This window comes from Neophocaena asiaeorientalis, unplaced genomic scaffold (genome assembly GCF_003031525.2).
Source record: "Neophocaena asiaeorientalis asiaeorientalis breed wild unplaced genomic scaffold, Neophocaena_asiaeorientalis_V1.1 scaffold77, whole genome shotgun sequence".
In the NCBI taxonomy this organism is placed as follows: Eukaryota; Metazoa; Chordata; class Mammalia; order Artiodactyla; family Phocoenidae; genus Neophocaena; species Neophocaena asiaeorientalis.
Genome location: NW_020174645.1, coordinates 3,874,058 through 3,890,843, shown reverse-complemented (window position 1 = coordinate 3,890,843; position 16,786 = coordinate 3,874,058). Strand labels below are relative to the sequence as shown.

The window sequence follows — 16,786 nt, the reverse complement described above, 5'->3', positions numbered from 1 at the left end:
GGGCCGGGCAGTGCTTGGCTACTTTGGCTCAGTGTCGGGTGGTTTTCTAGGGATGTGAGAGGCTGCGTGACGGGGCCGAGGGGAGCTGGCCCGGTGCTGGGTTGACACGTGTTCCCTTCTGTCTGCTCCAGGTCGGCTGGATGATGTGGAACTGGATGGTGTCTGCTCTCGCCACGGGGGCAGCCGTGGTCCTCTACGACGGCTCCCCGCTGGTGCCCACCCCCAATGTGCTCTGGGACCTGGTCGACAGGATCGGGTAGGTACCCGGGACACTCAGACACAGGGCGGCCGCTCTGAGGATCTGGGTGCCGTCTCTGGAATGCTTTGCCACCCTCGATGTCCCCCTCTTGGTGGGGGTGGCTGTGTGAGGGTGTGGAGGTGCTAGGAGTAGGTGAAGCTGTCAAGGAGGGTGGGAAGGGGCGGGCGCCCCTGACAGGGACCGACCATGGAGATCCATGTAGTGCGGAGGGGGCTGCCCCACCCCTCAAGGCCCAGGTGTGAGCTCTGAAACCTCGGGCACCGGGAGAGGGAACGTGGTCTTTTTTTTTGTAACTCTGGATTCTAAGAACTTGCAGAGCTGCGACCCAGAAGAGAGGCAGACTGAGGGCTGATGAGAGCTTTGTTTCACGCGGGGCCCATGGCCGCAAGGGTGATAGAGAATGACCCAGGCTGAACCTGGGGTCGGGACGGTGTGGAGATGCTCATCCGGGGGAGGGCAGGTCTGTCTCTGGGGCGTTCCCAGCGTTTGGCCTTACCGCCTGCCTTTCTGCGAGCCCTCAGGGCTGGCCAGCGCCTCGAGGGTCTCCCAAGACCCAGCAGGGTGTTTCCAGATGCCCCGCTGCCGGTACCGCAGAAGGGCATCCCCGCCTCCCCACAGTCCTGTGAACAGGACGGCAAGCGGCATCCTGATGGCAGAGGCGGCGGCCAGCTAAGGGGCAGTGTCAGGGGAAGGGCGAAGTGGCCCCTCTTCTTCCCCAGGCCCCCTCATGGTCACTGCCAGAAACTGTCCAAAGACCCTGTTCCGTTGGCACTTCCTTTGCTGGTGAATTCATCATAGGCGGCGGACGCATTCTCGCCGCTGCGGCTGGTGGTCGCCGTTGGCCTAATGATCGTGTTTCCGAGAACGAGAACACGGAAGCTGGCCGGGCTCCCGTGGCCCAGAAGTTAGCCACGCTCTGAAATGTTCTAATTACGTTACCTTTGAGTCCATTTACGTTGGGGAAACAGGAGGAACCGCTAATGTTCTTAAATCCTCGGGCATTAATATTTGAAGTATAACTTTGGCCTGGGTGATATTTAAATCCTGACATTTGGCTCACAGTATTAGCGAGGAAATTTATTTCCTAATGAGCTTGTTGCCAGTGAAAGGTTAATCAAACCCCTGGGAGGATCTCTGCCCTGAACACCTGTAAGCCGCGCTCAGGAGGAGACACTCTGGACGTGTGTGCCTGTGCCACGGGAGGAGGGATGGAGAGAGAAAGGTACATCCCCGGGGCTTAGAGCTAATGAAGTCGAAGGATGGAAGGCCCGGGCAGACCCAGCTTTGCGTGTGTGTACGTGCACATGTGTGGGTGTGTGTGTGCACGTGTGAGCACGCATGTCTGTGCGTGTGCCCTTACACTCGTGGACACGTGGGTGTGAGAACACCCATGCCTGGGGATGAGTGTGTGTGTGCCTGCATGTGATTGTGTGCAGGTGTGTGTGCAAGCGTGCATGTGGGAGTGCGTTCGCAGCCCTGTGGTTTGGGTCTGTGTAGAACGCACGTGCTGGGCCTCCGCCTTACATCCCGGTTTGGCCTGTGCCCCGGACGCCAGCTGAGCCGTGGCCTTGGCCGTCCTCAGGGCCCCTCTGGCCTGGCCCTTCACCCGGCTGGGGGGGCTCATCTGCTGAGGTCAGCGAGGCAGGTGCCGCTCGTTGGCCTGTGAGGGGCGCCCGAAGGGCAGCACGGTGCTCCGGCCGTCCACGCGGGTGACAGGAGAGGGGGCAGGTCAGACGGGGCGGGATGCCTTCATTCCAGCTCTGCCACCTCCCGACGCTGAAGTAACACCAAATCAAACGTGCTTTCACCTAAAATCCTGTGGGTTTGTGGCAGGAGGAGCGACGCTTCAGCGCTGGCAGGGCGGGCAGGGGCCTCGCAGTGCGATTTAAGGGCCTCTCATGTTTAAATAACGTTGATGCACTTGGGGACGAAGTCTTCGTCGATTGTCACCGTGTCAGCGCACAGGCTTACTAACATGTTTTATAACTGAGCAGTTATTTTGGAGACGTGAACAAGGTTAAAGGACGGATTGTCCTCTTTGTTTGGGGTGTGTTGCTGGGCTCTCCAGGTCTGGGCCGGGGAACATTCTGGTTGGGGTCAGGGCAGAACTCTGGGGTCTCTGTCCGGGTTTGCAACGGGGCAGGCAGTTCACGTTTAGGACTGCGGGACGCGTGTTGCAGGCCAGGGCAGTGGCGGGTGCCGAGGCCCCAAGGGGACCGAGATGGGGGTGGTGCGGAGGCTGGGAGGAGGCCCTCGTGGCTGGATGTGGGCAGTCGATTAGGGCGGTGGAGCTGGGTGGGGGGGAAGGCAGGGTCCCCCAGGGATTTCGGGGCTGTGCCGCGGGGCGGGTGTCTTCCGCGTGACGTGGCACCCCGTTGGGGCGTTGAACTTGGGGGCGCTACACGATCCCCCCGCGAACTGCGGGGTCGAGGGCAGACCGGGCAGACCGGGGCTCAGGCTGGCGGAGCCTTGGAGGAGCTGCGTCTGCAGGTGGCTTCTTGCAGGGCTCCGGGCTGGGGTGAGCCGGGGAGCTGCCTCGTTCCTCGTGGGGTGCTTCCCAGCAGCACTCGCGAAAATGACACAGCGCCGAGCACACAGGCACGGGCACCTGCGCTTCATGAGCTCTGTGTTTTTTAAACTGCCTTTTACCCAAGCCCTGGAGACAGACGGTGAGGCCTGGCCGTTCCTTCACACAAGCAGGCCTGGGGCCGAGCCCCGGGGACGCCGTGGCAGTCTTCACACATCGCTGAGCGCGGTTTGCAGACAGACACCTGCGACTTGGGGAGAGGGGAGCGGATGGGGGCTGAGCAGAAATCCGCGTGCTGCTCTGTGTGGTCGGTGGCTGGAGATCTCTGTACCTGTGGCTGAGGCTGTCACTGCTGTCCGTCAGCATGTGATGGGTCCCTGGTCTCCTGTTGAAATACGGGTGACGCCTTAATTCTCAGAGGTGATCTGGAATCAGCTAATCAGACTACCTGAGTTTATGGAATAAGTGAGGAGGGGGTGGGGATTGTGTACGTTTCCTGGTCCCCACGACCTCCCAGCTCCCAAAACAGCCTTCACCAAGGACACAGCGACCCAGGAAGTGTCCGCGGTTTTAGTGGTTGCAGGGTGTCCCGGTGAAGTGAAGAAAAGAAAGGGACTGGCGGCATGAAGGACAGTAGTTTTGAGCCGTGGATTCTGCCCCTCCCAGCCCAGCCGGCCCTGGTTCTGTGTGTCTGTGCCTCTGAGCTCTGTCAAGCACCAGATAGCACATGGCTGTCTCCCTGGAATGAATCTCGCCAGCCAGGTGCGAAGGGATGGGTTTTGCTGCCCAGAGGGGCAGGAGGGACCTGGATTTTATGGCCTCCTTCAGCCCCCAGGAGAAAACAGCCATTAGTTAGGAAGGTAGAGCTTTCTAGGAAGGAAACAGAACATGAAGTAACACTCTTCCCTTGAAAACACAATGACTTATACTCAGCATAACGTGTTGTTCTCAATGCAAACTTGGGGATAAAGGACTAGATTCTAAATGTTCAAAAAGAGAAGAAGAGTGGTTTTCTAAGTTTCATAAAAATGTGAGCTTATTTAAGAAAGGGAGATGGGTCAGGAATTCCAGGCATGGCACCTGGAAAAAAAAAAAAAAAGCTCCCACGGCCCTCTCCACTTCCCTGGAAAATGATCGCAAGCGCTCAGAATTTGAGGGGTCTTGATTCTGTGGCCTCCTTTGGTCCCCCCGAGAGAAAACGTCCTGCAGCTGGGAAGATGGTGGGTTTATGTGCAGACGGTTGTTTTAAGTAGAGCCAAAGGTTAAAGGGAGCCCGGGTGCTCTGCAGACGTGTCAGTGCTGGCCTCAGAGTAACGCAGGTGTTGTAACTGGCTTTCAACTACATATTAAGCGTTAATTCAACCCAGAAAAATGACGTGTCTTGGATTTTGCAACCTCGTCCGAAATGGGTCACTAATTTGAGAAAGCTTCGGTACCTGGAATATGCAAGAGCCTTGACGAGTTTCCGGTGTCTTCTTAACTTCAGCATCACCATCCTTGGAACGGGTGCAAAGTGGCTGTCAGTGCTGGAAGAGAAAGATGTGAAGCCAGGTAAGCGTGCCTCCCAGGGTGTCCGTTCCCTGTCTCGCCAGCCGCGGAAATCAGATCCACTCTGTTACCTGGTTCCTGCAAGCCAGGCAGAAGGTGTCGGGTTTGGCTCTAATCTCTCAGTGATTCTGGCTCTAGTGGAAACTCACAGTCTCCAGACGCTGCACACGATCCTGTCCACCGGCTCCCCACTGAACGCCCAGAGCTACGACTATGTCTACAGGTGCATCAAGAGCAGCGTCCTCCTGGGCTCCATCTCAGGTACGGCCCCCACCATGTGCCTGTGCCATGGAGAAGGTTCTGGAAGAACCAGAGGACTTGGGGACCAGGCTTGGCCGTTAAGCGTGCTTCCCCTGTGACCCAGAGAGTCCACCGGCTTGAATTTATCTACGTGAACAGTCAGCAGGGCATGCACGTTTGCACGGTCGATGTTCCTTATTCTCGGTAGTTATGTTCTAGGGAGAGGCTACAAACACTGAGTTAGCCATTGCTGAACCTTTGCCGGGGGTGGAGAACGTACATACACTCCGCACCCTGATCGTAACCTTAGATCCTAAACAACTCATCCTGGTAGATTCTATTTTCTTTACAAAAGAGAAAACAAGGTTCGCACGTGCCAAGTGACTGGCCTGAGGCCACCCACTAGCTGGGTACAGAGTGGGATTCAAACCCGGTCCTGCCGCCTCAGAGCCGAGCTTCCTGCCCGCCCAGCGCATCCCTTGGTCCTCCCCAGAGCCCGCCTGGTGGGCAGGGGTGCTGCTGTCGGATGGGCGTGGGGCTGTCTGCCGGGCCGGCCCAGCCCATCTCGGGGCAGCCACGTCTGTTAGGCTCTCGGCCTGTCCTCCTGCTGCTGTCCCGAGCGCCCCAGCTCCAATCCGGAAGCAGCGGAAGCAGCACTTCTGCTCCCAGCGCTGTGCTTCGTTGGGGCGCGAGACTGCCCCGAGCTTGCTGGTCACGGCCGTGAACGCGATTCTCCCGTCTTCATGGGACGTGCCAGCCGGTACCTCGAGGTGTCTGGAGGAGGGAGGCAGGTCAGCACGCTTCGATTCTGCCCGGAATTAATCCTGCCAGTTGTTGAAGCATCGAAACATTTTATGTGGGTTTCAGTCACCCTGCCCCACCCCGTTCATATATACAGAGCGTGATCAGGGAGAAGACACTTCTTAAATCACAAGGCTGTCTTTTTAGGTGTACAAACAGGTGTAAAGGGGAGCACGGACACCAGTGTCCAGATCGCCGAGTCTAGGAAGGGACCAAGTCGGGGCTCCGTGTATGCCCTCTGCCCACAGCCTCCCCCGCTTTCCTCCCTGGGCTGCCGTCTCCAACCCCTGTGCGCCCCGGTGGGCTCCGTGCGTGTCCCTGTGCCCACAGAGCATCCCGCACCGCGGGCACGTGCGAGGGGGCAGTTGTCAGCGGCTGGGCCCAGGTTCAGGCGTTAATGCCACTCCCTCTTGATGGCACCTGGGGTCCGACTCTCTTTCGAGCCCCTCCCTGAAACGGAGTGTTTTGCATCCAGCACGTGCTCTCGTGCGGGAGACTCGCACTCCAGGGACCACGGGGTTTCTGCTTCTCCGATGATTAAGTGAACATAAACCACAGCAAAGAGACTCTGCACGCGAGCCGTCTGCCGCGGCAGTTCCTGCAGACAGGTCTGATGGGGCGAAGCTTCCACTTTCGTGAACCTGAGTCTAGGATTTCCGTGTGACCACAAGAGGTCATTTATCTGGTGTCTCCTTCAGCACGTAGCCCTGGTCAGAACGATAAATCACCCGGACACGGGAGGTTCAGTCCAGTTTCTAAGTCACCTCCCCGCTCCCTCCCTGAAGAGAAGCTCAGCTCTCTGGGAATTTTTCTGTATTTATCTGGAGAAAGAGTAGTATATATTTGTCCTCCGGGGTCTTTCTCCTTTATTGTTCATTAATAAAAAACATGGACAGTTCGTCTTAGTCTTCTGAAATTTTTTTTTTTTGGCCGGGCCGTGTGGCTTGTGGGATCCTACTTCCCCAACCAGGGATCGAACCCAGGCCCTCGGCAGTGAAAGACTGGAGCCCTAACCACTGGACCGCCAGGGAAGTCCCGGTCTTCTGAATCTTGAATCTCCTTTTGTTTGCAGGTGGCACCGACATCATGTCTTGCTTCGTGGGCCAGAATCCTTCAATTCCTGTGTACAAAGGGGAAATTCAGGCCCGGAACCTGGGCATGGCCGTGGAGGTGTGGAACGAGGAAGGTGATGGCTCCAAACCCTTTCTCTCTCTGTGACGAGGTGTGAGTGGTAACTTGGGTACGCTTGGATGTGTAACTTTGCTTGGGGCCAGTTCTCCAAAACTGCCCCATCTGAGGGGCCGGCCCCTGCCACCGCTCGCAGACTGACGGCCCCCGAGCCTGGCTGAACACCCGCTGGGCTCCCCGGCCTCCTGCAGCCCGTCTGGCTGAGGGGAGTAGGTGTTGGCCTGCAGCACAGACGGAGGGCCACGTGCTTGGAACCCCAGGCAGGCATGCAAACTCTGGGGTCGCTGCTGAGGCCACCCCACTGCCTCAGCAGCCCCGTGCCCTGACCCTGGCGAGGACCCAGAGCGAGATGCAGGACCCGAGGGGCAGCGCGATACCGTTTGTGCGGTGTTTAGAAACACGCAAAATGACATGTTATCCAGGTGTATGTAGATGTGGTAAAATGATTAATCCACATAAGGGAACGGTACAGGATTGAAGTTGAGCGAGAGTGGGGGGAGCGTGGTGGGGAGCAGTAACGTGGCTTTCGGTGACGCCGGCCTGATGGGCGTGTGGGCGGGGCCGGCTGCATGGCTTTGGATGTGTCTGAAATACTCTGTGATAGCTCAGAGCTTAAAAAAGGAGAGAAGGAGAGAGAGAGCCGGGGCGTTTGGCTGTGGCATGTTCTCAGTTTAGCTTTCATTCCTCCCCGGCAGGAAAGGCAGTCTGGGGGGAGAGCGGTGAACTGGTGTGTACCAAGCCGCTCCCCAGTCAGCCCACGCACTTCTGGAACGACGAGAACGGCAGCAAGTACCGGAAGGCGTATTTCTCCAAATTCCCAGGTGGGTCGGGATGCAGGTGGAGCTGCCCAGATTCCCGCCCGGGCTGGGCCTTCGGTGTCTAATTCTGGACGGGCCTGCCCCCTGCCGGCCACCCCGCCAAAGCCTGGTGAGGCTGCTCGCAGCTCATTCCGCCAGGGGGGCAATGATGAATTTTTGATCAGTAATCTGGTCACCGTCAGCTTGAAGCCATCTTATGAAACCCTAATCTGGGTGTAGATTACTCTTAACCACCCTCTGTGCCCGGAGCCCCTTGGCCCGGAGCCCTGCTCCTGGCCGCCGGCACGACCCGCTGGTTTGGCTGCGTAGGGGCGGGAGGCCCGCTTGCTTATCCAGGCTCGTCTGCCTGTTCGGGGAGAGATGCGTGTGCGAGAGGTGTCTGGCTGGGGTCTCCTCTGTCTCACACCCCATCAACCAGTCCTCGTGGAGGTGATGGGAGAAGAGAGCTTTTGCAGCGGGATGATTAATTCCAGGCCGTCACTCACTCAGGCTGCCAGCCTCCGTTCACCTTCGGAGTGGTGTCTTGCCCCAGAGCTGGAAAGTCTCTTTATTTAAAGTTCTGATTCCTGCCTCCTTATCTTATTTCATAAGCAACCTCGAGTGATTGCAGCTATGTAACTCATAATGTAGCGAGCCTTCTGCTCCAGAGTTATTTACACCTAAGTACTTGCTGTCTTCAACCTCTAGAAAGGTAATTCTATCTGGCATAAATCACATGTGGTGAATCAGAAAGCGGCAGGTGACCATCGCGGGTAGAAGGTGCCACGGATCCGTCCCGTTTCTCTACTCGGCCTTGCGTGTTCCTGTGTAATGTCCCACATAAAAGCCATCGTACCTGGCATAGCACGTCGCATTTGAGGGTAGTGGGAGCATCCCTCCCCGCCATGTGGCCTGGCCTCCGTTGGATGCCTCTGCATTTAAGCCCCACCTTGGGTCCTGCCAGTGTGTAGCTGTTCAGACAGACTAAAGCAGACTAGAGAGAGAGAGAAGTTCCTCAAATGACCTTGAAGAGGAGTCGGGGCTCCTGTCCTAGGAAGGGATTAGAACCTCAGCTTGAAGATCCATCTAAGAAATGACATCCTCTTCGTCTTCTGCAACACTGCTCTTTGAAAACTCTTTTCTGTCATTTTTTTGTTATATATGCAAGGGTTCTCATGATAAATGTCTCTCAGGATTAATTTCAGAAAAAGTCTTTATTTCCAAAGCTCTGATATTCCTTCTTGGAGGAGACAAATACTTGGTGACCTGTTATATTTTCCATTTTTGCCTTGGCTGCCAGGAAACTCAGAGCTGCCATCATTGCTTTGTTGTAGCAGTCCTCTCACCCCAGTGCAGAGTTTCTGATCCTTTCAATAATCCCATCATATAGTTGGCTTTATAGGTAGCTTCCTCAAATACTTTCTGGAAGTAGGTGTGACATATGAATAAATACGGAGAAATAAGGGCAGATAAGATAATGGGATCTGAAGCTGTTGGTCATGGTCAGGGTGGACACAGGCTGAACTTAGACCACTTCTCCAGGCCCAGCACTGAGAGATTCTTGGACTGTATAGGACATGGCTTGATGATAAAAGAAAACAACAACAAAGAAGCAAGGTCTTCCTTTCTGCAACAGGCATCCGACATCACTGCCCTGAAAAATTAGGCCAGGTGAAAATGTAAACTGACAAGGTGCCGATATGGAGAAGTATCCAAGGATTTATTAAGTGACAAATAGTGCAGAACCGAGGGCATTGTATGCCTTCTGTGTGAGTTTTTAAAAGGAAATGTATGTGTGTGAATAATACAAGCCATTTAGATTTTCTTTGTGACTTTTAATTATCTTTAAAAACCTAATAAAAATTTAAAAGGAGATTAAAAGCAGACTTCAGAAAGATTTAGATCATTCTGATTCTTCAAAGCAATGATTTCAGCTCTGAGTTTCCTGGTAGCCAAGGCAAAAGTAGAAGTATGATGGGTACAGGTGACTGAAGATGGTAAATTCCAAATAGGAGACCAGGCCTGCCCATGAGCCATCAAGATTTTGAGCTTGATGAGATGGAACAGGCAGAGCTTCCATTGGCCCTCGTTAGCTAAACAGGTCCAGTGGTCACAGGTCCTTTAATAAGAGAAACGTGTATGTGCAATGTGTTGTTTATTTATATTTACATTTATGTACATGGAAAGCTGGGCCACCTTTTTTTTTTTTTTTAATGTACGGGTATACATGCTCACTCTAAAAAGATTTCGGGCAGTAGACCTCCAGGAATTAAAAGCAGGAGAAAGGCTGGGTTTGCCCATTCATTCTGGTGTATTTGTTCACGGGTCCCATCACCGAAATGGGAGAGCACGAGGAAACTCAGAGTGAAGCAAAATCACCATGAAAACAAGAGAGTTTGAACTGCAGGCCCAGGGGCATGGAAACCTAGAAGGAAACCCTTAATTTCTCTGACGTGGCAACCGGGCACCAGAGCCTCCAGCCACTTGTGGATTCATCCCCTCAGCTTCGGTTTTGCAAGAGGTTGAAGCATGTCATTTCATTTTCACAAATGAAAACTTCTTCCGGGAGATTTGCATCTTCCTTTTTCTTTGCATTTCCAGGGCTTCAGTAAGGATCAGACTCATGGGAGGTCTGACTCCATATAAGCCAGACTGTGTGTGGATCTTGGCACCCAAGTTCCAAAATGAAAAAGGATTCCTGGGAGGTGGGTGGGACAGGCCCTGCTGCTTTGTCTGCAGCTTGCTGTCTCCTGGGACCACCATGTATAAGCCTGGTTTTCTGTGTAGCCATACAGATGTGCTTCTGCCAAACTTTGGCATGTCATTTGCAAGCCTAGGAATGACTTCCACCCGTTTGTGTAGGGGAACCCTTTAAATATCCAATTAGAAAGGAGAGGTTTCAGCCACAGCAATCAGACAAGAAAAAGAAAGAAAATGCGTCCATATTGGAAGGGAAGAAGTAAAACTGTCACTGTTTGCAGATGACGTGATGCTATATATAGAAAACCCTAAAGTCTCCAGCAAAAAGCTATTAGAACTAATAAATGCATTTAGTAAAGTTGTAGGGCATGAGGTTAGGATACAGAAATGTGTTGTTCTCCTGTACACTAATAATGAGCTATCGGAAAGAGAAAGCAAGAAAACGATTCCTTTAAAGCTGCATCAAAAAGAATAAAATACCTAGCGGGGAAAAAAAAGAAAAGGTTTTATTTTTTAGCTTGGGGAGGAGGGAAGAAGGCCCTCGAGGCCTCCCGTCCTCTTTGCTCAGAATAAATGAGCTCGTGAGGCCTTTCCTTCTCTTCCATGGCCTCCCACGCACTGCATGCTCCCTGCGGGCCGGGGACCTGGGCTCATCTCCGGAGAAGCCTTGGTCGTGGCTTGTAGCCACTTGTTGGGATGAGGGCCTCAACGGAGTATGTTGTCATTGGAGGGGTAGCAGCTCAGAGTCACGCGCCAACTGGGTTATTAGCACTCACAGTTGGGACGTGTGTCAAGAATTCGGAAGGAAGAGATGGCGTCCGTGAGGACCCTGTGCTGGCTTGGTCTGCCATTTTCCCCTGGCTGGATCGCGGGGGCTCTGGGGCTTGTTCCGGGAGGCCAGGCAAATGAGTTCCGGCAGAGCTGTGCTTTTGACTGCCTCCTCCCTCCGGGCGTCTCCTCTATTTGTGGGACCCGCCAAGGGAGGAGGCCTCCAGGCAGTTCCCCTGTGCGGCGTGGCTTCTCTCTGCTGCTCCGTGTCGGGTGGAGGATGTGTCCAAAGCTGGGGCCTGATCCCTTGGATCTGTTGCTTTGCTGCATCCAGGACGGGGGCCTCCCCATGAACGACACCAGCCCAAGGGCCCAGCTGCACACTGCGGGCCACGTCGGGGTGGCTCAGGGCGCGCGGTGTCAGTGTCACCTGTTTCTTCCCTCTGTCTCCGCCCTCCACGTGCCCCGGGTTTTACCTGCTCGTTAAGCCTCTGTCTCCGTGGCTGGTGCCTTAGTTCAGGCTTAGGACTGGGACTGTTGCAGTAGCCTCCCGCCTGGTCATGCTCCTTCTGTTTATTCTGTTACAAGGTGGGCCCCAACCCCTCTGGACCTGCTCCCTCAGCCACCCCAGACCACCCTCTCTTCCCAAGGCGGGGCTTGTACTTTCCCACCCTCCATTCAGAGGCCCCCCCGAAAGCTCCATTGATCTCCCCAGTCCCCCGCTTCACATCCTCACTGCTGGGGTTGCTCTCAGGCCCCGTGAATGCCCGCAACCCTCGTTGGTACCTGCGGGAGGGGTGTTTCTTGCGTGCTGCCGCATCTCAGACCTGGGTGTAGGGCAGACCCCACTAGGTGTGCCCTTGGGGGTGGGAGCTGTCTGGTTCACTTCCGCCCCCAGACCCACATCACACCTGCTTCTGGGCCTCGGGTGTGTCTGTTGACGAGAGTTACGTTGGTGTCATGCCTTCCGAGGGTGTCTGTCCAGGCAGCCGGTCAGAATTCTGTCCCCTTGGGGTGACCGAGTCCCTCTGCCCCCCCCGGCAGGTGTCTGGGTGCACGGCGACTACTGCAGACTCAACCCCAAGACCAGGGGCGTCGTCATGCTGGGCCGAAGGTGAGGGCCGCGGACTTGGCTTCTCTTCTCTGGGGCCCCGCTTCCCGAGGCAGCCGGGCAGGGAGAGGGGGGCGCTTCCCGTGTCCTGGACCCTTCCATCTGCTTGGCCTGCGAGGTGGGTTGGCTGCCCCATTTGGGGCCTTTCCTGGGTTCTTCCTGTGTCAGCTTCCCAGGGGTGGGTCTGGGCCTGACGCACATTTCTGTGCCCTGCAGTGGTGGGTCGGGGGGCTTTGGGGTGGGAGGCCTGCAGCCGACGTGCGCCCCACGTCTTGTCTGCCGTCGCTACGGCCCTTCCTGGAGTGAAGGGGGGAGGGGTGCCCGCACCCGGGAGGGAGCACCTGTGCGGGGGGGAGGGGCAGGGAGGTGGCTGATGTCCCCACACAGAGGGGACCCCCTTGATAGCTAGCTTTGAGTTTAGAGGGAGAAAGGGGGTGGTTGGGATTAGGAGCTGAGGAGGCGCCGGTACTGACGGCACGTGGTCGTGGAAACGGGGTGACTGTCCCTGGGGCCCCTGCGACGGGCCTCACTCTGGAGCCGCCACGTGTCCACGACCTCGTCTCTCTCTCCAGCGACAGCACACTCAACCCCAACGGAGTGCGATTCGGCAGCTCGGAAATCTATAACATCGGTGAGCATTCTCCTCTGTCCCGGCATTATTCCCAAGTCATCCAGGAGCGGCGCAAGGACCTGCTTTCCAAAGATGCCACCTTTCGGCATAACTCTTGCCCCTTTGCCTCCGGGCGTGAGAATAGACATGTGTGAGGGTGTCCTTCTTTCTAGAACATGCCTCGTCCACACTGCTTGTAGCTCAGGAAACCTCAGGACAGGATTCCTAAGGTCCCGTGGCCCATCCCCATTCCGTTACATCTCATCCTCACGGTGGGCTCCATCAGGTCGGTCAACTGTGTCTACTCTTTATGGGTGGAGAAAGACACACAGAGAGGTTGTGTGATTGCTGGCAGTCACACAGCACCATCCAGGACGCCAAATAAAGACAGTGGGCCTTATGGGTGCACAGTAGAGTCACCTGTGAGCCTTCAAAATGTCCCACCGGGGCCACGAAATCAGCCTCCCGGGGAGGTGGCCTCATGCGGATGACAGAGTCCCAAAGTCATGTCAGGGTTGTGTAATCAGGGTGGAATCTCGATCCATGTGATTCCAGCCTTTCTTCCTCCCACCAGTGGAGTACCCTCGCGGCACTTGATTCCTTTCCTTATTTTTAAATTTGTAATTGAGTAAGTAAGGCAGGTGCCCGGCTCCTTGTAAGACGTCAGCCCTTCCAGCGCAAGCTACGGCTCTCTGACTCTGCTGGTGATAGGTGTCCTTCTGCCTGTTCCCCGGGGCTCCTGCCGGGGGCGGGGGGCAGGGGAGTCACTGCAGTCCCCATCAAGGTGGGATGGTGTGAGAGCGAGGCCCTGGCCCTGTCTCCGCAGTGGAGGCCTTCAAGGAGGTCCTGGACAGCCTGTGTGTCCCCCAGTACAACAAGGACGGGCAGGAGAGGGTGATCCTCTTCCTGAAGATGGCTTCCGGCCACACCTTCCGGCCCGACCTGGTGAAGAGGATCTGCAGCGCCATCCGCCTGGGCCTGTCCGCCCGGCACGTGCCCAGCCTCGTCCTGGAGACCCAGGGCATCCCGGTACGGCCCCCCACGAGCCCGCATGCTTCCGGAGCTCTCATCTAGACGCTTGCTCAGGCTTTAAATATAGTTGGTCCCCGTTGCCTGGCAACCCCATCCGGCCATCTCCCTCTCTCTCTCTCTCTTTTTTTTTTTTTTACTCTTCCTAAATTGCATGTAAAGCAACTTCTGCTAAATACCAGTCTTCAGAGGGTAAGCAGGCCCCGCCCGGCACGTCCAACTGGCTTTTCCCCTGTGTGGTTTTAGCGTGTGCTCCAATTATTAATGCAAAAATTAATTTTAACTTTTTAAAGAGTCGCTGGGGTGCCGTTCCTCTTGCCTTTTAATTTTAAGTTCTACCTGCAGAAAGAAGATTTGAATCTGTTTAGAGGCGCAGCTCCAGAAAGCTGTCCCCCCCACCCAATACTTTGTTTAGGTTCTCAGTGCGGGAGGAGATGCACTCAGATCGGATCACGGCTTTAACTTGTGGTCGCTTACAAAACGAAGGCCTCTGTCAGCCGAGAAGGCCTCTGTGTACACGTGTGTGCGCACACAGCAGCGTAAGGGCACGGCCGAGCCAAGCCCGCAGAGTAGCTGTTCACAGAGGCGGGGACGGGAACGGGTTAACCGGGCCACTGGGGGAAGGAGAGTCTGGATGTCGCTCCCCGAGCAGGGGCGGGCATGTGAGGTGCAGTTAGAACCAGGGCTTTTTATACCGTCCACATATTTCCTTTCCACTTTGGTTATGCGTAGGAAGGGCCCCCGCGGCCTGGGAGTTCTCTTGTCTCACTCGGCGGGTGACTCCGGGTGACGCTGTGCAGACAGTGGCTCTCAGGGAGAGAAGGGGCTTCTTGAGTCAGTGACACTCACTGTCTTTTCCCTGGTGAGGGTCTTAGGCTTCCCTTCAGTGGATCAGTTCTGTCTGGATCTGGAACAGTTTGGGGAACTAGAATGTGAGAGTCCCCTTCGCTTTATTTTGTTGAGAATGAATCTGTGTCCTTTGCTGCCGAAATGGTGATTCCCAAACTGTATCTGCTCACAAGAAAAGTGGAGCGATTTGCTGGAAGGTGAGGAACACCCCGGCCTGTCTTTCTTTCCGTCCTCAGCCTGGCTCTCGTCCCCTGACTTCCGGGCACTCAGTTCAGCTCTCTCCTCCTCCATCGGCTTGGCCTGTGAAGTCGTTTAGAGGGTTCCCGGGGCTTTTTCAAGCGCCCTCGTGTTCTCAGATACCTGTGGTCTGAACTAATGGAGCACTTCGGAGAGGATTCGCCCTGTGCCACCAGGCTGGGGGGTGGGGGGTCTGGCCCAGCCACAGGGACTCGGGGCTGGACATGGCCAAGGTCACGGCCGGGGGTCTGGTCACACCAAGGGGAGCACGAACGGGCATCTGAGGCCCTGCCAGGCTGGAGGGCCGGCGGCCACGACTGCCCTGATCTCAACAGGTCTTTGTCACTGGTCACAGCTGACGTGCTGGCCCATCCTGACGGGAGGCTGTGCCTTATCTCCTGGGTAGGGGGGTAGGGAGGGGGCCAAGCAGGAGTCCAGGGACCTTCTGCCCCACCCCAGCCCTTCTCACCAAGAAGCAGGAGAAGGATTTCTTTTTTTTTTTTTTTTTTGCGGTACGAGGGCCTCTCACTGCTGTGGCCTCTCCCATTGCGGAGCACAGGCTCCGGGCGCGCAGACCCAGCTGCTCCGCGGCATGTGGGATCTTCCCGGACCGGGGCACGAACCCTGCATCGGCAGGTGGACTCTCAACCACTGTGCCACCAGGGAAGCCCAGGGGAAGGATTTCTTCTCAAACGATGCCTTGTTTGTTTTGTCAGCTGATGCAGCCTGTTCTTGGGGCTTTAAAGCACAGAAAGCACGCGAGACGTTTGCATTTCAGGGCGAGAGGGGCTGACGACACCCCAGTGACAGGTGGTCCCTCAGAAGCCGGTGCTCAGATCCTTAATTAGTTCACATGTAGACCGAGGTTTTCAATGAATGAATTTTAATTACATCTCAGGATTAAAAAAAAAAAAAAAGCCAGTGTGAGGAGAGATCAGGGCACTGGCGGCTGTATTAAAGGGCTCTCTGTTTGTTCCAGAACTTTCCTGGTCCCTAAACACGCCAGCACAGCCGCCAAATGACCATTGGGGTTAAAGATGAAACGCGTGCTATGAATTTTAGAGGGGCCTTTGAGCATTTGGACAGAGTCCGACTATGGGAAAAGCAGTGCCCCATCTCACTCAGATGACGGTTTTGGGGGAAGATTTGCCAGAAGTTTGGCGAGGCTCTTGGACGTAGCTCACTTTCCGGTGGTCAGGGAGAGTCACAGGAAGCCAGCCCACTCCTGAAATAAGCTAGTCTTTCTAATATAATAAACAGTGTAAGAAAGTAAATGTAAGTAAGAAAGAGGCAGTGTAACAGCAAAGCACGTCCGAGAGCTGTGTGCGCCTTAACTTATCAGCTTGCCCACAGCCTCGGGGTGATGCTCTGGTCCCCAGTTGATGTTCCAGGGGACAAACCCAGGTTAAGGAACTCGCTCACGGTCACCCACCGAGAATCGCTCGCTCTGGTCGCTCCAGGTCACGATGGTCGTCTCGGCTTGGACGTGCCCAGATGTCAGAGCTGAGGGACTTCTTTCCCCTTCGGGTCTAAACGCTCTTCCTGTCTGCTTCTTCCCCTCCCCCGGCAGTACACCCTCAACGGCAAGAAAGTGGAAATGGCCGTGAAGCAGATCATCGCTGGGAAAACCGTGGAGCACCACAAAGCCTTCTCGAACCCCGAGACCCTGGATTTGTACCGGGACGTCCCCGAGCTGCAGGACTTTTGAGCCAGGCCAGCTGGCACGTCCCTGAGCCACACAAGTCTGTACTGTCACTTCTGTGCGTTCAAGAAGTTACTTAGAGGGACTTCCCTGGTGGCGCAGTGGTTAGGAGTTCGCCTGCCAATGCACGGGACACGGGTTCGAGCCTGGTCCGGGAGGATCCCACATGCCGCGGAGCAGTGAAGCCCGTGCGCCACAACTACTGAAGCCTGTGCTCTGGAGCCTGTGCTCTGCGAGGAGAGAAGCCACCGCAATGAGAAGCCCGCTCGCCACAACTAGAGAAAGCCTGGGGACAGCAACGAAGACCTAACGCAGCCAAAAATAAATAAATAAATTATAAAAAAAAAAAAAAAAGAAATGACTTAGAAACCTATGGCTCTTTGAAAAGCAGTTTGCGCCAAGTCCGTAGGCCTGGGGAAG

At 55.5% G+C, this 16,786-nt stretch overlaps 1 protein-coding gene across 3 annotated transcripts in view; it reads left to right on the top strand.

The window, feature by feature from the left end:
• The window catches only part of AACS (acetoacetyl-CoA synthetase), a 49,975-nt gene extending 33,416 nt beyond the window's left edge, over positions 1-16,559 (top strand). The window contains exons 10-18 of one of the 3 annotated variants that reach the window (XM_024758554.1): positions 132-256; positions 4,273-4,337; positions 4,473-4,595; positions 6,448-6,561; positions 7,259-7,384; positions 11,873-11,942; positions 12,512-12,570; positions 13,376-13,578; positions 16,235-16,515. In XM_024758554.1, coding sequence (XP_024614322.1) covers positions 132-256; positions 4,273-4,337; positions 4,473-4,595; positions 6,448-6,561; positions 7,259-7,384; positions 11,873-11,942; positions 12,512-12,570; positions 13,376-13,578; positions 16,235-16,372 — 1,023 coding nt within the window. In that variant the 3' untranslated portion in view covers positions 16,373-16,515. Of the gene's footprint in view, positions 1-131; positions 257-4,272; positions 4,338-4,472; positions 4,596-6,447; positions 6,562-7,258; positions 7,385-11,872; positions 11,943-12,511; positions 12,571-13,375; positions 13,579-16,234 lie in introns of all 3 variants that reach the window. The other 2 variants (XM_024758557.1, XM_024758556.1) reach the window with 2 other exon arrangements.
• The last annotated feature ends 227 nt before the right edge of the window (positions 16,560-16,786 follow it).